The following is a 22896-nucleotide window of genomic DNA, read 5'->3' as shown; positions in this document are numbered from 1 at the left end:
TTTGATAGGGTTACCATATTTGACAAATAAAAAAAGAGGACCCTCCATGGGGCCCTGGCCCCGCCCATTTCCCACCCCAGCCCCGCCCCAACTCCGCCCCTTCCCCACCCCAACCCTGCCCTAACTCCGCCCCCTCCTCCCTCCCACTCCCAGCCACGCGAAAAGGGCTGCCCGAGCGCTACCGGCTTCACGGTTTGCCGGGCAGCCCCCAGACCCTGCGCCCCCAGCCGGCGCTTCCCCAGCACAGCTGAAGCCCGGGAGGGGAAGCGCCCAGCCGGGGGCGCAGGGTCTGGAGGCTGGCTGTCAAACCATGAATCTGGTAGTGCTCGGGCTTCGGGCAGGACCTATGCCTCCAGACCCTGCGCCCCCGGCCGGGCACTTCCCCTCCCGGGCTCCGGCGGTGCAGGGTCTGGAGGCCTGGGGGCTGCCCAAAGCCCATAGCGCTCGGCTTGTAAACAGAGCCGAAGAGTCAGGGGAGGAGCAGAGCCGCCGCGGCCGGAGGCTCTGCTCCTCCCCTGACTCTTCGGCTCTGTTTAAGAGCCGGGCTGCCCGAGCGCTACCGGCTTTGGGCAGCCCCCATGCCTCCGGACCCTGCGCCGCCGGAGCCCGGGAGGGGAAGTGCCCGGCCGGCGGCTGGGGTCCGGAGGCAAGGGGGCTGCCTGAAGCCCATAGCACTCGGGCAGCTCGGCTCTTAAACAGAGCCGAAGAGTCAGGGGAGGAGCAGAGCAGCCGCGGGAGAGGAAGTGCCCGGCCGGCATTTTCCCGGACACGTTCGGCTTTTTGGCAATTCCCCCCGGATGGGGGTTTGATTGCCGAAAAGCCGGACATGTCGGGGAAAAAACGGACGTATGGTAACCCTAGTTTTGATGACTGCAGATACATCTATACTGCACGCTCCTTATGGAGGCTTGTAGAGTACAGACACTGCACGCCCCCCAGCACAGGTATAAACAGCAGTTTAGATGGTGAGCCACAGTTTAGGCTATTTTTAGCAGTGTAGTGTCCTGCTGCCTCCCTGCTGCTGAAGACTTTCCCTACTGCAGTGAAAGGCTCCAGCAACAGGGAAAGGCTCTGGCATCTGGGAGCTGCCAGAGCCTTTCACTGCTTCATGTAGCTATACATAAGTGTGGAAACAGCCTACTTGTCACTGCAGCATGTAGCTACATGTACCCTACATATCCCCGCCACTGGTGTGCAGTGTAGGCATATCTTAAGGCATAGGCACCGACTCCCACTGTTCCCGGTGGGTGCTCGAACCCACCTCCACCCCTGCACCACCCTCGCCCCACCCCCATTCCACCCCTTCCCCAAAGTCCCTGCTCCCTTCCCGCCCCCATTCCACCCCTTTCCCCCAAGTCCCCACCCCTGCCTGCCTCTTCTCCACCTCCTCCCCTGAGTGTGCCTCATCCCTGCTCCTCCCCCCTCCCTCCTGGAAAGTCCTAAGCGCTGCCAAACAGCTGTTTGACGACGGGAGATAGGCGGAGGAGCGGGAACGTGGCGTGCTCAGGGGAGGAGGTGGAAGTGGAGGAGGAGGTGAGGTGGATGCAGAGCACCCACTAATTTTTCCCCGTGGGTGCTCCAACCCCGGAACACCCATGGAGTCGACGCCTATGCCTTGAGGCTTATATCTAAGATACTGATTGTAGTGCCCCAGGCATGATGCTAGAACATGTTGAGAGAGAAAATACGCACCATGATGTAGGCATTTCTGTTTATGAACTTTATGAATTTTTCCAAACACCAAAAACAGCATTTGAGGCAACAGAGCAGAAATCTCGTAAAGGAGTTCTGTGTACCTGCAGAAAAGGAGGGAGAGCAGAACATGCAGACACATGATGAGTGGTCTTTAAAATATGGAGAGGCTGCCCACAATGGCTGGATCCCCGGAGATAGGTCAGTATTTGAAATGCTGCCAGCTCTCCCCCAAGATAGAATCCTGTCCCATCACTGGAGCAAGGAGTTGCAATTTTCTCCCTTCCAGAGTGAATCTAGCCCACTAGCCCTACATTATATCATATCCATCTCCTACATAAAATTCTTATATTAAACTTTCAAGGACAAAACACTCAGCTGGGGTAAATCAGCATAGATTCATTGACTTCAAATGGCACTATAGTGATTTATACCAGCCCAGGATTTGCCTCTTAGATGTTTTATAGCTGAAGAACCATCATGGTAAAGGAAGGAAAACAAGATGAATTCTTAATATTCTACAGCAAGTTCAGAAATCTCACCTTTCAGCTTGTGATCCAGGTACTCCAAGATTATTCTAATCAACTGGACTATTGCAAGAATTAACGATCCAAATGCTAGTGAACCTGTGTGATATCTAATACAAAACAAAGAGGTATTTTACCGTGTTACAGGAGACAACAGCAATACGTAACTGAACTGACCTTCGCAAATATCACAAAAAAATATCTTATGGACTGTGAAATCTGCAAACAGTCTTTTGAAAAAGATTAACAACAATGCAAAATTTGCTAAGAACTTGGATGCTGACGAAAGATTGTGAAATGTTGCCTCTGCTAAATGCTTCTGAATAACCCTAGTGTTTAGCTGAACAATTTGCCCTGCTAGATACAACACGAATAAGAGATACAACAATTACAAAAGGCCTATAAATTGTGTTGTAGTAAAAATGTTTATATCCATAATGTGATTTCCTTTGCTAATTTTAACTAAAGATTATTACTGATATAATTTTAATGTACAAATTTAAATATTGGGTTTAAGTTTAAACTGTACAGTGCTTTTAATAATTACACAATAGGTCAATATGCTCCTGATTGGTCAATATGCTCCTGATTTTTCAATAAAACAAAAAGTCCAGACCCATGCACAAAAATGTATACATCCACACATCGCTATTGTGTTTGCAGCAAGATCATTTGTATTTTTTAGGTGTCTAACAGCCATTAGAGGGTTGCTATAACAGATTTGCATATGCAGGTGCAGGCATTGCTTGTATAAGTTAGGCATGCAATTTCTCAGAGCTTCTACTCTTTTGAAATTCAGGCACTTAATGAATTTGGATCTGCTCCTCACACTGAAGTCAAAAGCAAAATGCAGGTCCGTAATAACTAGGATGATTGAGCCCTTAATGACTAAGCTTTTGTACATAAATGTTTTCCTTTGATAGTCTAAGCATAATGAAATTGTTTCCTTATGAGTATGAGCAGCGCTAGGAAACACAAAGAGATTAAACTCCAGATTCTTATCCTTACCGTATTGCTCGTCCAAATGAAGAAAAGAGTGGACATGTTGGAATATCAGCAGGTTTTCTAAAGGCCCAGTAGTAAGAGGCAAAGGCACCAGCAAGGGTACACTGACCCAGTGCAATTGCAAAGTTTACCAGCCACAGAAAGACAAAAGCATTGGAGAGTTGAAAGATGAAGATGTATTTGTGATAGAAGCTTTCTCCCCCATAGAAAGCAAAAGTACACTGAGCACCAACACATAATTTGGTCACATTGGTTGTGTTAAAAGTCTGTTTAGAAAGAAAAACAACAAAAATAATCATAAGCAATGAAGAGGATGTGTCAGGACAATTTCTGAAATTAAATGGCTGAGCACAAAAAATCTCATATATTCTGCTAGACGTTTCACTAACTCATTCAATCCTGCTACAAGTGGAAGTCTAACTTCAATGTAAATGTTTTTTAATTCATTTAAATAATTCAAAACTAAGCCCTACTTAATTTGTGATATTGGGGAAATTGCAGATTCCACAATATTAGGCTTTCACCGCAATTTCGTTAGCAGCCTGGGGCTGACAGTGGGAGCCCCGGCCGCCGGCCACCCAGGGCTGACAGCACCACTGTTAGCCCCATGCATTAATGACTGTCATATAGTTGCAGCAAAATGTCCAGTTATCAAAAAAATTAGCAGATATAACATAATACTTGAGTGTTTATATTGTTCCAGCAAAAATTTCTTAAACAAATAGATCTTCTTTGGCTTTTCCAAATTACCACAATTAATAAAGGTCCATTATTACTTTTCCACGATTTTCCATGTCTGGTCTGCAACTCAGCTGCAATTATTTGACAATCATTCCGTGATTCAAGTAGGGCCTTATTAGAAACCCAATACTAAAAAAGACTTAATGCTCTGTGATTAGTGAATGGGCCGTTCACTATGGATAAACGTGAGCACATACACAAGTCTTTACATGACTGGGGCTTAACAATTCAGAATCTGAATTACACAAATCCCCTCTCCTGATACACAACTTGTTCAGTTTCCTTACAGAGCAGCTAGTCATATTTATTTAAAACTCATGGCCAGATCCTCAATTTGTTTAAATCACTAGCTCAAGAGAAGTCAATGGAGCTATGACTTTTTACACCAGCTGAGGATCCGGTCACAGAATTTCTTATCTGGCTCCGCTTAGATTATAACAACAATAAAAAAATTTAGAATTGAATTTACTTTTCTCTATTTGTGCTGTTTACTCTGTCCATTTGCCCAGCTTGGACAATGAAAACAGAATGGTCAGACCTGAATCTCTGTCTCCTTTGGTTCAGAGACATCAGCAGAGTGCTGTAGTGCTTGGGAGGCATGCATTTCTCGGGAATGCTACCTATTACTTAAAACAAGCTGTTTCCATTGGCATTTAAAATATCTGGAAACATTTCTACTGATGTTAGGCTTCATAAACATTTTTTTGTGTTTGAAGAACTCCCAAAACAAAGTTAGAGCCCAACGTGACCTAACTGCTCCCAATAAATGCCAAAAAATTTGCTAAGCTTTTTGTAAATTTTCTTAATTTATCCTCATTGCTATGATAGGCAGTATTGTCTAGTAGCAAGAGCATATGACTGCAAGCTGAGAGATATGGTGCCCAGTTGGGTTTCTGCCATTAACTTGCTCAGCAGTCTTGGAAAAGTCTAAGTCCCAAATTTTGAAAACTGGCCACTGATTGTGGATGCCTTTTGGTATCTCTTAAACTGAGCATCCAAAAATTGAAGCACCAAAAATGAGTGGACACTTCTGAAAATTTAAGCCTTTACCTCAGTGTCTCAGTTTTCTCACCTGTAGAACAGGGCTATTCATACTTATCCTCCTCACCGGGGTGCTGTGAGAATTAATTACCTGGTGCTTATAAAGTGCTTTGAACAAGTATTATGCGACCTAACACAAAGAATGAGTGGAATATAACTATGCATGGTCTTTAAACAAGCACTGCACATATCTTGAATGTCAATAAATTAATATAATTAGCATGCCCCCTCTTTCTCCCCTCCATAGGCAGTTATTAGTTATGCTTACCTCTGGGTCACAGGTCAGGTTTGCATACTTGCACAGTGTTTGATTAGCCATTACTTTATACACAGGTTCCCCTGATGTAGACAGGAAACTGAGTGAATTGTATTAAGGAGGAACTCACAGAATCACAGGTCCCTAAATTCCATCACACATTAAACAATATAATAGGGGATCACTAACCCTGAAACCTGTGTGGGTTGGAGAGAGATTCAGTTTTAGAGCACCACCTCTTCCTATGCATGTGGCCAGCGTATAAGCAGAAGGACTAACAAGTAACATCTACATTTTCCTCATAAGCTAGAGAACTGTGGAAAACCCTGCCCTGAAGTCTGCACACGTCCCAGACTCAGGGAAGGAGCTACCTCCACATTGCTCTTAGTTCCCTCTGCACGCATCACTATGGCAGCATGCACTAGTCGGTGACCCTACTGCCAGCGGCTCTTGGCCAGTTCCCGTGCTCGGTGACTGCTGCAGTGGGGAACAGAGAGAATGAGTTAATACTGCTCAGAGCAGAAATAACAGACTCTTCTTCATCCAGTGAAGGCTTCCTGACTCCTCCCTCTGCTGCTTGGCAAACCTCTGTGTAGCAGGCAGTTTTACAGAGAGGTTGTTGGTGGTTATGGCGGGTGGGGAGCAGATCAGGCTGTGCAGCTGCCAGTGAAAACCATGGCAAAGGAGCAAATAAGAGCTCCCAAATTAACTAAGAAACAATGAATGCAGGGCTAAGGAACGTGAAGTCTTGTGCAGGCCATACGCTCTATGGGTGAATAAACCCCGTGCAGGGGGCTCACCCAAAGCCCTATGTACCATTTAAGACCCATATTAAGGACTTAAATAGTGCACAGGGCCTTGTTTGAGCCCACTGGGGGAAATTCCTCCCTGAGACTGTTATTTTTTAAATAAAATATAATGTCCTGCTTGTACACCATAACCCAGTGTACAGAATCCTTTATTGGTGGGGAGATGGACTAGGTGACCTAACAGCTTGCTCTAACATCTCTGATTCTCTGAAGGTGTTATAATACAGTCTCAGCCAGCATGATGGAACAGAACAGCTCAATGAGACAGGAGCTACGTACAGCACCTCAGGCACCCACTTGATAAGATATGAGAGGGAAAGAGATACAACACATCCAGGTGCAGGACATTTCCCACTGTATTGTCCACTGGATCTACAAACACACTAACACATCACATGTGTTAACCTCACTGCCGTCCCCAATTCTGCATCTCACCCTGCACAGCCACACCAGCCACTTTGGGAGAAGCAGGGCAGAAAAAAAGTGCATTTAGTTATTCCTTGTGTAAACAGTAGGGCACATAGGGTGGGTGTGAAGTATGTCTCCAGGTGATGATGTTTGTGAAAAATACAATCTGTTGGTGTTAGTCTTCTTCAGAGTCTCCTAAGAAAGCACAAAGGGATTTCAATACTGCAAAGTGAGGGTTTCTACAGTGGCTTCATCCCACATCAGCTATCAAGAGAAGAACCTTAGTGGAAACAAACAATTATGTAAGGATTTTGCCTCTACCTCCAATGTACTGCTCGTTGAGAACGAAGGCCGAGGTGAGCATTTACACAGTTATTTGGTGAGCTATTCAGATACTACCGCGATAATGAGGTACAAATATTCAGACATATAGAAGGATACACAGCTGTCACTGCCCAATAGGAAATACAGATTGCAATGAGAATGAAGGTGATAATGGGGTAGAATAATGTGGACATTATGTAGCCAATAGCCCTACAAAGGAAACAAAATAAGGTTGAAATCTCGAATGATAACAAAACAAAAAATTACTTTTTATTAGCCCTTTAGCATTAACCCTTTTACTTCTCTCTTCACTGATACTGGTGGGGTCACCTAGTGCTGGGATCCCAGAGCACTGCCAGTACGATCTCCTTACTACCTCACTTCTGTCACCGTCTCATTTTGTCTCTTCTCCTCCCCCTCCTTCATCTGGCTTCCCTCCTCAAATCTCTGCTATATTCTGTTCCCAGTCCCCTTCTTTCCACTGATTTTGCCCTCCGTGATCCTATCCCTGCTACCTTCCTTCAATCCCGGGTCATAAACCCGCTCTGCTCCCACATCCCTCCAACTGCTGTCTGCCTCAGACACTGCCCCTCCCACTGCCTGTCTTCTCCATGTTCCCAAACTACTCAACTCCTAGACCTGCTCTTTCCTCTGGGCCCCTGTACATCCTTCCTCCTGCCTTCCTCCTAGTGTTCACAGATCCAGTCTGCTCGGGTACCTTCTGCTCTACTGAGCACTGCATGCTCTGGACCCTTGATATTCTACTTTTCTCTTGAGTCACAGTCCATTTTGCTACCTCACCACTGTAATGTATTTATAATTTTTCTGTGTAAGAGTGCGTGTGTGTGTGTATATATATATATATATATATATATATATATATATATATATGTGATGTTGCCTAAATTTGCTGGCCCACAGAAAGGATAAAGGGCTTTCTACTGCTACTAGCTAAGGAAGCTCTTTTTTAGTTCAAGAGACAGAGGCCTATGCTTTAGTAGCTGACAAACCAGACACTAGTCCCAATGAATAAAAGGTGTGGACAGAGCGTGGACACAGGTAACTAGGAACTTGAGCGTTCTAATCCCTGCTCTGACAAGGATTCCCTCTGTGGCATTAAATACATTACTTAAGCCATCAGTGCCTCTGTAGAAAATGACTGCACTTATCTCACAGGGGAATAATGAGGATGGTTAGTTCTGACTTAAATACTGTGGTGATGGGATAGGAAATAATTGTACAGGCAGCTCACTGCATGTGACTTATAGAAAGTGTGCCTGTTGTCTAAAGCATGTGGATTGATTACACTGCTCTCCCATTTTCCTTTACATTCCCCCAATCCACCTCATCCCATTCCTTCTGAACCTCTCCTTCCACAGCCCCCTGACACGCTCCTCTGACCATTCCACCCTCCCTTTCCTTCCCCCATTGTGCTTCTCCCCTGACTTGTTCACTCCTGCTGCCAGCTGCCTTCCAGGAGCCAGTTCACAGAAAGCAAATGGAAGACAAATTTACTCCACTCCTGCTGTTAAATAAGAAGACCCTGGGGATAAGTTAATCTGTCTTGTGCGATAACAAGGTCAATGGCAACATTCTAGTAGTGTTTTCTTATTGCCAAATCATACCTGGATCTACAGGCACAACAAGCGCATTATGAGTCATACAGACATGCACGATTTTATGCTATTTAAGAAATAATCACAAATCAGTAGTTTCCAGCAGTTAATGATAGGCTTGTTAGTTAACAGTGAAGCCACAGACCGTTTACTCTAACAAACTGCTTGTTAACTATTCTATCAATGGATTCCAAACAGCTTATTACTATTATAAATTGTAATTTTACTGAAAGAATAGTTAAACTGTACTGAAAAAAATAATTTGATTCCCAGTCATTAGCAACTTATTTCCCATCATCCTGAATACAGGGCATGGTCTGTTAGGTGTGCAGTAATTACTTACAGTGTATCACCTCAGGTGTTATACATGAGTGTAAAAGTACTGCCCTCAAGTGACCTTTCAGTGTAGCTAAAAAAAACTAGAGGATGTTATTACCTCCCAGCAGGAAGTTTATGAAATTTCTGAAGTGTTTCTATCTGTCACATTTTTGAATAAAAGTGTCTTAGTGTGTAAAATGTTTCTGAATTATAATGAACAGGATCCAAAGGATAAAGTGTAGTGCTGCCAAAACTGACTGCTATTTCCTGCATGCATAGCTGTAGAAAGGGGAATAAGTAGGTTGATTATGGAACTTCAGCTTTTCCTAATTCCACAAAAGACTCTCTAAGTCCTGATACTACAGGCACTGGGATGCCCAGGACTGTAAAAGAAAAATCAGGGAAGGGAAGAGGTCACAATTCAGATTCAGAATCGGCACTGCTCTGATGAATTTGGTAGCACTGTGACTACCAACCATCTACTAGCTCTCTACACTAAATTCTGTTCTTGGGTACACATGTGTAGCCTACCACTTGACCCAAAAATCTGTCCTCATTTACACTGGCACAACTCCATCAAAGTCAATTGGGTTGCATTGGTGCAATAGAGAGAATTTGATGCACTGTGTTTACTAGAAGGACCAAGTATATGCAGGGAAGTTATAAATTACTACCTGGAAACTGCCTGTGAGACTGTTAACAGGAAGAAGTGTTAACTACTCTATTCTGCACATCATATCATCGCTGGCACTAATTCATCTGAGCAATAACTGAAATCAATGCGTATAACACACCTGGATCTGAAGGCAAAATTTGACCCGTTAGTTGCTTTTTTCACTATATGACAGTCAGCTAAGTTGTAGGGTGGATCTAAGCCTTCCAAATGCATTATATCAAGCTCCCCCGCACACACACCTCACTCTAAAAAATACAGTTAAACCCCTCACAGTAACCAGGCCAATGTTTAAAGGAGACATTTAAAAGATATTTACTCTCAAATGGTACTTTCTCTGCATAATCAAATTTTCAGAAGGTTTTTGAGTGTGGGATTTTCAAAAGTGCCTCAATCAACAGGACTGGGCTCCTAAGTCACTGCAACACTTTTGAAAATCCTACTGCTAGTTGCCAATGAGACTTGACCCTATTTATGATGGATGCCAAGGTCTTGATCCTACAAGCCCTTGTCTGGTGCACAGCTGGCCACACAAGATTTTTATGCTCCCTTTGCAAGTATGAAAGGAAGCTCCACGTTGGCACAAGCAAGATTCAGCGCTAGATATAGTCCTCTGTGCTGAATGAACGTATGTTTGAAGACCTTTGTACGTCTGCTACCTTAAAAAATGGGAAGATGTAGGGGCAGAGAATAGGTGTGTCCGAGGATATAAAGGCTTAAGTGCACTCCCTCAGCATGCAAATGATGTGCCTAGCTACATGTTCTCCTATGAGCCCCTCCTACTGCTACTAGGCAGGAGTAACCTAGCAGCCATAAAGCCACACTCTCATTCATACAGGATCAGGCTCCCCTGCACTCCCTGGACTGTTTAGCACTTTTTCCCTTGTGCTTCTATCCACCATATTCTGCCCCTGGCAGTGCAGAATCAAGTCCCAACAGAGTATTACAAGGAGGGTATTATAATTTTTTTAAAAAATCAATAAATCAGAGAAACATACCTACTCCCTTCCTGCAAGAGTGCAATAGCAATCCGGATCCGATTCCTCAGGAAGATCAGCATCAGTATGATGAAGACTTCCACAATACAAAGTATTATCACTGCAAGCATGAAAATTAAACTCCTCAAAAATCAAACCAACACACTGCCTTTCTACATTGGTTTCCACCTTGTACTTTACAATCCTGGTCATGAATGCCAAGAAACCCTATGCTAGAACATGCTTGCTCTCTTTGTGACTGCAAAGGCCAACTTTCAATCCCCATTTAATACATTCTTGGAAAATCCCACAGAAGCTGCTAGCCTTGACAGAGGACATTAGTGTTCGTAATTTACAAAGGAAAGTGGAGCATTGCAATGTCAGACAGTTCACAAATATAGTCATCTATTTAAAAATATATGTCTGTAGCACTTAGCATAAAATATCATTTATCCTTAATACACTCCATGAAAGTAAACTTTGGGTTATTCAGAAACAAGCATTTTTCAATGATTATACTATATTGCTGCTAATTTATAGTCTCTGGACATAGGAAAAAGAATAAAACATAGATGGACATTCAGCCTTTTAATTAAGAGAGCTTGATTCTGATCTCCATTACACACTGGTGTCATGCAGAAGTAATTCCATTGAAGTCAATGGCCCAGTTTTATACAGGGCAAGCCAGCATCACAGCGAGGTACAAGGAGAGAATAGGGACACATGGTACAACACTAGTATTCTCTAGGGGCATTACTTTAAAGAGATTCACCTCAGCAACATGTGGTGAGTGGCCCCCATTAGTTCACTGTCCCAGACATGCAGGTAAACAGAGGACACAGCACATAGGTTTTGTGCAGCTTTGTTAAATCATCTTAACAATGGGGTCAATGGTATCCCAAGCCCTAGCAGGCAAAGCAAGGGTCCAATGTGGGAGGACATAGCCTTATGCCAAAACCACAAAACCTGGAGTCAGGGAGGTCAGGGAGACATTGCCTAAATCATCCCTGGTATCCAGTCAGTTGATGAGATCTCCTATCATCCTCCTGGCTCAAAGGCATGAGAGCAGAGATGGGAAATGCCTCAATCTGCACTAGACCTAAGAGACCACCCCTACCTCAGCAAGACCAAAGTTTGGCCAGCAGATGCCCGAGTCCTGTGCTTATGTTTACACCCGGAGATACCCCACGCTTGACACTGAGCACAAAGCTGCAACACCATAAATGCGGTGCCCACCAAACCAGGCCTCCCGCATGCTGTGAGGAAGTTAAAAAAAAAAAACACCATCTTTTTTGGGTCACCCAATTTTATCCAGAGGAAAAATTATTTCCCATGAGGGCTGATCTGGCTAGGCCCACAGCATGCAGGAGACCCAGTTCTGCAAACCTTAGGCCCCAATAACTCCCAAAGAGTGGGTGTTGCTTGGGCAGTTGCCAGTGAGGGTAGAGTGCAGCTGACCAATCATGGTCAGCCACCTCTTCTGAACTGGCCAGTCATGCAGACAATGGTCCATTCGGTCCCCATCTAACATCCTATCCCTTCCTCCCTTCACACTGCATGTGGTGCCCATACCGAAGGAATGGTACATGGATGGATGGGGAAAGGCAAATCCCCTCTCCCCTGCAACCTGGCCAGGACCCCAGGGAGTGTCTTGCTCTCTGCTAATCAAGTCAAATCCTTCTCCCTCACCACCTCCAAGAGGGGGGGAGCGATAGCTCAGTGGTTTGAGCATTGGCCTTCTAAACCCAGCACAATAAGAGTGGTGTTCTACCAGTTTTGCATGTTTTCCACATTTGTTAGTAATGTGAATGGACCAAATTCTAGGCCAGATAAACTAGTAACCCTGAAAACTGCACAATATAATAAAAACCTTCACTGCACTGAGATCCCAGAAACTTATCTAAAGGAAGATATTTGTTCAGCATCTGTAACAAGGGGTACTTCATAGGTTGCACCAACCAGCTGATGATTCGTTCTCCTGGTTAAGCATTAACAGAGACTAATTTTAAAAGGCACTTACTAAATGCTAACCATGTTTGCCTCAGCTGCAGATATACTCTGAAGTCAGTCTGGAAGCCAATATCATAGATCGTGAGGTCAGATCCAGGTGTCCCCTGAAGATGATCATACTCCCAGTAACAATGCCAGATACCTTTGGAAAAACAAACCAGTAAGAGCTGAGTGTTTCTGACGAGTCTGTAAACATGAATGAGCCTTTGGTTTTTTTTGCCTTCAACATGCCATACAGGTAAAAACTACAGGTGATCATAAGACTAGTGGCTTATAAACCCACACGAACAAAAAAGAAATCATGGTGCAAATACAGAAGGCCTAATCCTGCAAGTGCTTACATGTGGGTGTACACGTGGTGGTAAACGTTTGCAAGATCAAGGCCATAGTATACGTTTCTTTAAAGAAAAAAACCCTCAACACCCTGTCAAACCTATGCAATATTTCACCTGATTATTACAGATTTCCTTGTACAAACATCAGCAGTAAGAACAAAATCTCTCAGCTCCTACACGCTTTAATGAGGAACTGCAAACACCTACCATATCCTATAATTCCAATCACGCCAAGGATGAAAATCCAGAAGAGGACCCCCGCTGTGAACCTCAGGAGCACAAGGAAGAGCAGGCTCACAACCATTGCAATGAACAGACCGCTGGAAAGACAGGAGGCGACATGAACATAAGGGAAACAGGCTTGAGCATCCCTCCTCCTTGCGCATTCTATTTACTGCAAAAGGAGGGTCACTCTTTCACACAATACAGAATGACAGGTCTAAAATTTTATTCCAAACCTCCTTTTGAAAGTCTAATGAGTGGTGAGTGTTTAGAAGTTTGGATACCATCAACTATTGGAAACCCATCCATTGGGCGATAAGTTTCTAGGCAGTCTGATTACATTTCATAGACACATTTATAAATGATGGGCCAGCTCCTTAGCTGGTGTAAACTGGTATAGCTTCATTGCTGTGACTGTGCTGATTTACACCGGCTGAGGTTCTGAGACAGTGACGTCTTCAGGCCGTGGCTAGGCAAGGGTAGAGAAGTGTCAAACTGGAAGGAGGTGTACACGTGTGGTTAGTTCAATTTTGATTCTTAAATAAGAACATTATTTTAAAAAGTAGATAGGAACTTTGAATTTGAGAATAAAACACTTTCCTTTCTATCCTTCCAAACAAGTCACGTGCAGTGCATCGGAGTTGGGAAGAAAACGTGCATTAAAAAGAAAGAGAAAAGCTGACATTGGCAATGACCTACCAGCAGTGCAATTGGGGGAAAAACAGCTACCCAGTGAGTGTCTTCCTTTAGCCTACTCAAATCAGTGGTAAGGCAGTGTGAATTCTGGTTTCATTCCCAGCATGCAAGTCACAAAGAAAAAAACAACAATGATGGCTGTGTAAACTCTTTACACGCACACAGGTATCTGTGTGTACAGCCATAGGAGAGAACAGCCAGTCTCCTCTCACATATAATCCCAACACACAGTCAAGTGGGACACACCAGTAAAATATTTCATTTCTTGATGACGTTAGCAAAGGTCCAAAACAAAATAAATGATTATGAACCCTGGACTTTGAAGACATACCCACTGAAATACAAAATCCATAACAATTAATTTAGAGTTTGTTTAGTGATCGCTCTCTGAAATGTCCCCCTTACCTAGCTGGTTATCAAAGAGGTGAGACTGATCAGACTCAGGACCACATGACTGTGATGGGTAAGCCATCTCTTTGGGCTTCTAAACCTTACAACTGTGCAGACGACAGTGAAAAAGAAAGAGCCACAGCTTGCTTTGGAGAGCTCTTCACCATAACCTGCACAAGACATTCATAAATCTCCTCTCTGCCCTGTGTGGTTACTCCCTTTCCAAAATTCATTCAAGGACATCTCCTGCTTTCTCACTGAATGGTTCATTATTCAAAACTTTCCTCCTCAAAAACAGCTGGACTATTTGGAGGTTGGGGCCCTGATTCAGGAAAACACTTAAGTACATGCTTAACTTAAGTACATGCTTAACTAGTTTCACTGTCTTCACTAGTACTCATGCATGTGGCTGAAGTGAATCACATTCTTCAGAGCTGCTGTGAATAGACATGCTTTGGGGTCTGAGTACTGAAAGCTGCAGATCTTCCTAGGTATTGTGGAAAAGCAGGAATCTCTCCATAGTTAAGGTTGTAACCAACTGGCTTCCACTATAAAACCTTACAGTATCATACCCACAACTTTGGCCTGGAAACTGCATTCTGTTTGGAAACTGCCAGATTTACTCTGAAAACGAAGGAGGAAGTTTTGATAAAGTACGAAGAAAATCCATCCAATAGTTTCAACAGTACAGATCATTCTGAAAAACGACCATATTAGAAACTTTGACTTTTGCGTAACGTTACTTTGTCTCCCTCTAGCTTCAAATTTCCTGTATAGTTAAGTCTCCTTGTAAACTCATGGCCCAGCTATTGATGTAGAAAATAAATTCATGATTTTAGGTGTGGATAATTTTGTACCCAATCTTGCTCCCATTTATTTCAGTGGGAGTTATGGACCCAATCCTGCCCCTACTGACATCAGTGGGGGTTTCTTGCCATTGGTGTCAGCAGGAGCAGAATCAAGCACTATGAGTATGTGAGGAAGTTGCCCTCTATTGGTTGGGGCAGTGTAGAAAGAAGCTTAGAGTATGTCTACATAGCAATTACCCACCCATGGCTGGCCCAGGTCAGCGGACTCAGGCTCATGGAGCTTGGGCTGCGGGGCTTAAAATTGCAGTGTAGATGTTCGGCTCGGGCTGGACCCTGAGCTCTGGGACCCCATGCAGGGGTGGAGGAGGGTCCCAGAGCTTGGGACCTAGCCCAAACATCTACACCCCAATTTGATAGCCCCACAACCAGAGTCAGCTGACCCAGGCCAGCCACAGGTGTTTAACTACAGTGCAGACATACTTTAAGACACCTTCTATAGCTGGAAAATATGTTCAGTCTGAGAACAGCGAGATCTACTCTGAAACCAAACAGGGAAGTTTTGGCAAAGTATAAAGAAAATTCATCCAACAGTTTCAGAAGTACGGATCATTCTGAAAAATGAGTACACTTATCAGTATATTTATCAACTGACTGTAGAAACTACTAATAATTGCTGTTCTTAGAATAATCTAGTATATGTAGTATGTTATCAGAAGTATAACACAGTTCTTAACACAAATATCTGTCCATAGTACTGCATTCAAGCCTGACAAGTTTTCATTAATATGCACATTATATAGGCACGGATCCTGCAAAAACTCCCACATGTTTAACCTTCCATGCTGGGAGTAGTTCCATTGACTTCCTTGTTGTTGGCTTAAGGTTAAGCATGTGCTTGAGTTTTCAGCTTCAGAGTCATTCTTTTTACTTTAACATTTTAGTGTTCAATTTATATTGCGAGATTAGAACAGGAAGAATTTATTTCAGGTGCAAATTAAGAGTTGATAAACTGTGCATTTTTTTTATGCAATACATTCACCTACTATGTTAGCAGTGTAAGCTTTATGATGGCCTTAACTATTCATTTGCTTTGTTTTGTAAATGACATGACAAGTAACTACCCTGCTGTCGCTTAGCAAACTAAACTGTTTTTTTACATAAGGATGCTTGGGTTTGGAATAACAAAACAGATGGGCCATGAAGAGAGAGAAGAACCCACATCAATGTTGTGTGTGGGAAGATGCCCACATCTCTTGTAGATCTACCACAGACTGATGTCAGGGTGCAGTTATGGATGACATAGCAGGATACTGGATTAGCCTCACATCGTGTATAAGATCTACAAAAAGTGCATGATAGAAGTATGTGATAAGAGGAGACTCTTGAGTTTAACAGTAGGATGTCAGACATACACATAAATTAATAGTAGTTCTCCATTCACACCTGGGAAGATACAAAGTGTAGGAGCCAGCAATATCTGTAAATAAACTTACATTAAAATCCAATGCCAGGAACTGGCATAGTCTTCAAAAATTTTCATCCCAACTGATCTTGCATCAAGGACATTATTGATACCACTTAAACAAAACAGAAAAAAAGTTTGGCTTATATGAGATACTACAGATCTTACTTAAGCAGCAAATAGGTCCTTAATGTACTAACAAAATCTAAGTTATGCCACAAAGCATTTTTAGAACATGCCTTTATTTGTAGCATTTGGTTTTTTAGGCAAAACAGAGTTTGAAATGTCATTGCCAGTAATAAAGTTACAATACGATGCTGTAGCTCAGGTTTTGTACACAAATGAACATCAGTTACAGTAATATTAAGGCAAGGAAATTCCACTGAGGGTGAAAGGCCCCCCAAACTGTTAACACTTGTACAGCTCTGGAAAAAAAATATAATAAAAAATTCTAAATAACATTAATATCACAAGACGCAATCACTTATTAAGTCACAAAAATATAGTCAGCTGGTAGTAAGATCTGCCATAAACCCCCAGAAGCCATACAATAATGGCTCTAGCATTACCAGTACCAAAGCCACAAAAAAAAACCTGCATAGCAAAAGTAAAACAATAGCCTGCCCATAGGGGAGGTTTTTTCCTAACCCCAGAATAGTCGCCAACATTAAAACATTTTCCTAGGACAATGCTAGGAAGAAATAAAGCTAGGGCTTTATGATAGCTGGGGACAGCTGGAGTAGGGGGCTTGATAAATTGTGGGGTTTGGAGTCAGCATTGGTGAGGCAAGAGGGGGGGCGTTGGTACGTTTGAGGGAAGGGAAGGGGGGGATGCCCTCTGGTCCCAGTCTGAATGGGGACTTGGATGGAGGCTAGAGAAGCTACTCTGGGCCAGCAGTTCCCTCTCCTCCTGGCTCAGGCCCAGCATGGGAGATGCTAGTTTTTTTATCTGGAGTGGCTTGAGAGGTCCCACATGCCACCAGTCCCACAACATTAGCTAGGATACCCACTCCTTGGGACAGGTATTAAAAACCAGAGAGCAGATCTTCAGCTGGTGTAAGCTCCATTGATGTCAGTGAGGATCTGCTCCCAGAACTGTTGGCAGGGGTAGCCTTAGTGGGTGGCTTGTCCCCTGAAGCATTAGAATTTATACTCGTTGCTTTGTGTGAAGCTAACCTTTCACAGAGAGAACCAATCAAATAACAAAATCAGGCTGACAATCAGTCAAACAACACACCTCCAAATTAAATGGAAAAGCACTCTACAAAAAAATCCTTTGCTAGTTTCCTGGTATAGAATTTTAAAAGCACTGAAGTACAGATCTGTCACTTCATTACAATGTCTCAGTTGGTTAATGTCAGTCATTTGCTATAACTGATTGTGATTTCTTTTCTACCTATACATTAACTTATTGACCTGGAACATAAACAAAAGGTATCACACAAAAGAAAAGCACAAGAGGAAGGAAAAACCTACTTTGCAGCTTCCCTGAGATCAGTTACATTTCTTGTTTTCCCTCTTCCATCTTTGAATGTCGTCTGATTTGCCACCGTCAGAATCCCATTCTTCGTGGAGAAGTCAGGAAAGCATCTTTTAAGAACTGTTAAGTAATGAAAAAGGTGGGTAATAACATACATTTATTTATTATCAAACTCCACTTTAAAATTATGTTTTTTGGCCATCAAATTCGTGTTTAGCTGTGTGTAAACCATTTCAGATCGGTAGTGAGGCCCAGATCCATAAAGGTATTCAGTCACCTAAACCCTAGACCTAGGTGCCTAAGTCCCAGTTTTAGGGACCACTGCAATCCAAAAAATCCCCACTTGGCTGCTGCTTAACCTTGTAGCCTACACTCACTTAGCTCCTAAATTTTCATTGTAAAAGTCCTTCCGTGTCTAAATTTCTGCCTCTGGTCATGCGCACTGTCATCTCCCTGTAGGTGTTCAGACACCCATCTCCCACCTAAGCCCCAGCACAATCCAGTAAAGGTAGGCACTCCCCTGCCTATCTCACCTTGGGGGCCCAGTGTGCTCAGAGGCCAGCTACCAGATCAGGCCAGAGGAGGAGCAGGTGGTGGTGCTGCTATTGCTGCCCACGCCGTGACTTCTAGCCCAGAGGTTAGAGCACTCACCTGGGATGTGGGAGACCCAGGTTAAATTCCCACAGCTGCCTGATGTGAAAAAAGGATTTGAAGAGGGATCAGAAAAGTGCTCTAACTACTCAGGTAAGCAGTATTCTGATGTGGGGCTTTCTCAGTCTCCTCTTGAAGCTATTCCATTGTGGCTAAATAATTAAACACTTCTGTAACGGAGATTAACACTGGAACCCAGTGTATGTATTCAGAGACACAATGCTCCTTTTTTACCTCTCAGCCCTGCAGAGCCTGTACAGCTATAGAAGGTTAGATCCTAATTGGACTCATCTAAACTCCAAATACAGGGCCATGTTATGCCCTTACTGCAGCTATGCCATTAACCAAAGACAATAGGGTTGCTTGCCCTCATGCTTCTGAAGGTGTAATTTAGTCTGCAGAGTCCTCATTACTGGGGATGATTCATGAGGCAGAAAGAACCCAGCTTGACTTGATCCCAGATTGAGTTTTCACAGCTGGAAGTTTGGAAAAAAAACATCTTTATACTTTTACATGGTGTAACATTGATTTGGCCGTCACTGACAGTCAATGCAGAGCCCCATCATGACAACGTCAGGATCTCCTTTCAGAGTGGAGCTGCACTTTAATAACATACACACCAATCCTCTGAGACATGTGCAAAAAATATAACTACTCACAAGGCCTGCTTGGAATGATCATTGAAGGGCAATCTTCATCACGGATCACTTGAGCAACAGACTAAAAGAAAATAAACCCAAAGAGGAATTGGGGAATACAATTCAGAACAAACAAAACCCACTCAATCTGAGAAATCTTTACAATCAAGAAAATGTCCCATTTCCCCTCATTTGTATCTTAATCTCTTGGCATGATTTGACTGGTGCATCTGCCTGACACTCACAGGACGGAAGCAAGAGACCTAAGCATCCCTGGACAGTCATGGATGAGGAATAAAATATGCTTCTGGCTTTTATAATGGTAAAAATACAAAAACAGAAGGCATCAGACCTGCCTACGAACCAGTGGTGTTTGGGCAGGTGTTTTTGTCTCTCATAGAAAAAAAAGTTTGTTATAACATAATTAGTACATTTAACTTCAGGATGATGTTAGAGTTGCAAGTGTTTTTATTGTGGGAGGAATATTAAGGTATGTTCAAATGCAAACCCCTGGTATTTCAAAATGGACATCTTATTGCAAAGCTGGGGTAATTCCCTGGCTAAAAAAAATGGAGTGAGAAGCTGCAGGTGACTTACTACAATGCCTGCTGATTCAGATATAAAACTCTCTAGGATGAAGGGGAACTTGTTAGTATTAGTCTGAGCTCTCCTTCTCCACTGTGGATCAGTGCAGCCTAAACCTATATACTGGAGAAAATTGGCTTCTCTGGGTACATCTATACTGTAATGTAAGCTCGGGCTTAGAGTCAGGCTTGAGCCCAACCCCCTCTTCCGTCTACACACAAATCTGTCAGCGTTGGGCTTGGACCAAGGGTCTTAAGACCCGGTGGGGGAGGAGGGATCAAGCCCAGTCAAGCCAGGACCCAGAGTTTGACCCCTTTTGCTTTGCAGTATAGCTGCAGCCCCCCCGACCCAGGTCCTGGGAGTCTGCCAAAAGTATCCCACAATGTCATGGACCAACTTCCTTTCTCCTCTATCCCAAGAATCTCCAGCAGACTCCAGTGAAAATAGAAGCAACCCCCCACCCCCTTTGGTGCATTCCTGCAGGTTGGTGAGTCAGCATTAACCCTTCCATCCACTTCTGACCAGCAAGCTGCAATCACGCCATTGGAAAGCCTTCTATGCTTGCAATGGAGACCGAACAGAAACAGCCTTTTGCACAGCACACTGCTTTATGGTCACAGGAGCACAGCCAGATTTTGATAAGTCTCTGCTGAGAGTCCAGCACAACAGTGGGCATTAGTAAGAGTACCAGGAACGATCAGACATACCGGCAAAGAAACTGGCACTGTAGCAACTTTACTGCACTAGTGACCAGTGCATAGAGTGGACTGAGTGGCTCAAGACGGAGTACGGGAAAATCAGGGACCAGAACTGCACCTCGGGCAACTCGTCGACATCATGCCCATTTAATGAGGAGTTGGACCAGGTGCTGGGCACTGCTCTGAGCACGGAGCCAACGGTGGTGCACAGTGATGTGGTCAGTTGGGATGGCTGATGGGGACTGATGGGAGCCAGCAGCAGGTGCTGAGCGAGGACAGTGAAGTCTGTTGCTGAAACCAGCCCCAAAAGAGGTTTTGGAGCTGGAACCGCTGCACACCCTGGGGCCAAACTCTGGAGCTGCTTGGTGCCCCCTCCCCCAACAAACAGCCCACTGCACAGCATGCACCAGACACAGAAGCTGTCCCTGAGCACAGTGAGTTTCTGGCTCCATTTTAATTTTATTAATACAGTAATAGGAGGAATTTCCATTCTATGAACCAACACAAAAACTATTGGACGTAAGTCACGTAACGGCTAGCAACACGTATCTTGCTAATGGCGGATTGTATGGCAGCAGCTTGTCCACTCCATTTCAATTAGAGACAGTCCATGCAGTCCATAGGTGACAAAATCAATTGTGCCAAATTCAACTTGGATTTGAATTTTTGTCCCGAAACGTGCTGGGGGCAGAGGAGGAAGGCTGTTAAGTTCTGTGTGTTTGCATGCAGCCATAACAGGGTAAGCCATGTGGAAGCTGACACAGCATCCTACTGATTCCCTCATGGATTCTGACCCAATCCTGGATGCTCATAGCTACAAACTCCTGAGCAGGAATTCCAGACAGGTAGTCACATTTCAGGGAAGGACATATTTTCCAGGGCTATCTTGGTAGCCAGCCAGCCCACTCCATTCCTACATGTGCTGTTCAGTCACTCTACATTGTGTTTCCAATGGGATTTCAATCTGCCAAAATCACATTCAGCAATCATTCTATACCTGCTGATAGCATCATTAAACCATCTTTAAGTCCCCTTAAATCATGGTAGGGTTTCATAAGCCAAGGCAAAAGGAGGCATGTGGAGTCCCCCAGAACAACAGTGAGGACGGTAACTCTGGTTATGACAACGTCATTTGGAGGGAATAGTATCCCAGCCTGTCCGTGAATATAGACTCCCAATTGTCAAAAAACACTGGCATCCAGAACTTTTCCAGTGCAACCCACATTGACATTCATAAATTAACCTCTGTGGTCCAGAGGGTCTGTATAACAATGGAGTGGTACCCTTTGTGGTTTATGTATTCATGCTCCTTAAGGATGGCAACCTATGGGCACATAAGTCTCATCAATGGTCCCAGCACAATTAGGAAACCCCATTCTCTCTAAGCCAGCAGTTACTTCAGGAATATCTTTTATGCCTGCCACTTTGGGGTAAACCACATGCCTGACTGCCTCAGAAACCTCTGGGACCACTTTATCCACAGTCGACTTTCCAACGCCAAACTGGCTGGAAACCAACCTGTAGCAGTCTGGGTTAGCCAGGTTCCAGACGGTTATAGCAACCGGCTTCCAGACAGGCTGACCTCATGCAGGTGTCTTTATGCTGGGGTCTTGGGGCAAGCTGCCCACTAAGCTCCAGAAAGGTAGCTTTCCTCATGTGAAAATTCTGGATCCAACTACTGACCATCCCAGGTCTGTATGATGATGTGATCCCACCAGTCTGTGCTTGTGGCCCTGTGCCAGAAGTGCTGGTCTACGTAGAGCAGGGGTAGGCAACCTATGGCACGTGTGCCAAAGGCGGCACGCAAGCTGATTTTCAGTGGCACTCACACTGCCCGGGTTCTGGCCATCAGTCCGGGGGGCTCTGCATTTTAATTTAATTTTAAATTAAGCTTCTTAAACATTTAAAAAACCTTATTTACTTTACATACAACAGTAGTGTAGTTATATATTATATACTTATAGAAAGAGACCTTCTAAAAACATTAAAATGTATTACTGGCACGCAAAACCTTAAATTAGAGTGAATAAATGAAGACTCAACACATCACTTCTGAAAGGTTGCCGACCCCTGACAAACGTTATCAGTGGCTATACTGAGTGTACTGAGCAGCATCAGCCAGTGTGAGTCTACCATGCCTGGGTATCCTCCTCCTCCTCCACTATAAGCTCTGTCAGGTGCCTTTGGTGGGTCAGAAAATGCCACCAAAGTGTCCACCAGCATCTCACAGAAGCTCTGCCTGTTTTCTAACACGAGAGCGAAAGTGCAAGCAAGAGAATTTCTTGAAAATGTGTCTCCTCCATGTTGCTGGCTCCATACCTGGGCGCACACGCACCAAAAAGACAGCTAGGAAGGATGTGTTGGCGGGCTGTTCAAACTTGCTGTAATGTGCAAGGTGGACAGTTCACCATGGTCAAAGGACTAGAGCGGCCACATTTTGGGAGGGCGCTAGCGAGTCTGGTATATGCATGGTTTGACTCAGGTCTGTGCACTGGAGTGTGGATGCCAGAGCCACAGGTTTAAGCCCAAGTTGG

The 22896-nt window shown here is 44.0% G+C and overlaps 1 protein-coding gene across 5 annotated transcripts in view; it reads right to left on the bottom strand.

Moving 5' to 3' along the window:
* The window catches only part of SLC44A5 (solute carrier family 44 member 5), a 204363-nt gene that overhangs the window by 22539 nt on the left and 158928 nt on the right, over nt 1–22896 (bottom strand). For all 5 annotated transcript variants that reach the window (XM_054038221.1, XM_054038223.1, XM_054038222.1 and 2 more), the window contains 11 exons: nt 19101–19161; nt 17787–17910; nt 16343–16426; nt 12940–13052; nt 12408–12539; nt 10409–10508; nt 6921–7013; nt 5275–5362; nt 3228–3490; nt 2235–2329; nt 1693–1796 (listed from right to left, as the gene is read on the bottom strand). In XM_054038221.1, coding sequence (XP_053894196.1) covers nt 1693–1796; nt 2235–2329; nt 3228–3490; nt 5275–5362; nt 6921–7013; nt 10409–10508; nt 12408–12539; nt 12940–13052; nt 16343–16426; nt 17787–17910; nt 19101–19161 — 1257 coding nt within the window. The remainder of the gene's footprint in view (nt 1–1692; nt 1797–2234; nt 2330–3227; nt 3491–5274; nt 5363–6920; nt 7014–10408; nt 10509–12407; nt 12540–12939; nt 13053–16342; nt 16427–17786; nt 17911–19100; nt 19162–22896) is intronic.

The sequence above is a fragment of the Malaclemys terrapin genome, chromosome 8, assembly GCF_027887155.1.
Source record: "Malaclemys terrapin pileata isolate rMalTer1 chromosome 8, rMalTer1.hap1, whole genome shotgun sequence".
NCBI lineage: Eukaryota > Metazoa > Chordata > Testudines > Emydidae > Malaclemys > Malaclemys terrapin.
The sequence above is the reverse complement of the archived record's forward strand: the minus strand, read 5'-3'. Positions and strand labels throughout refer to the sequence as shown.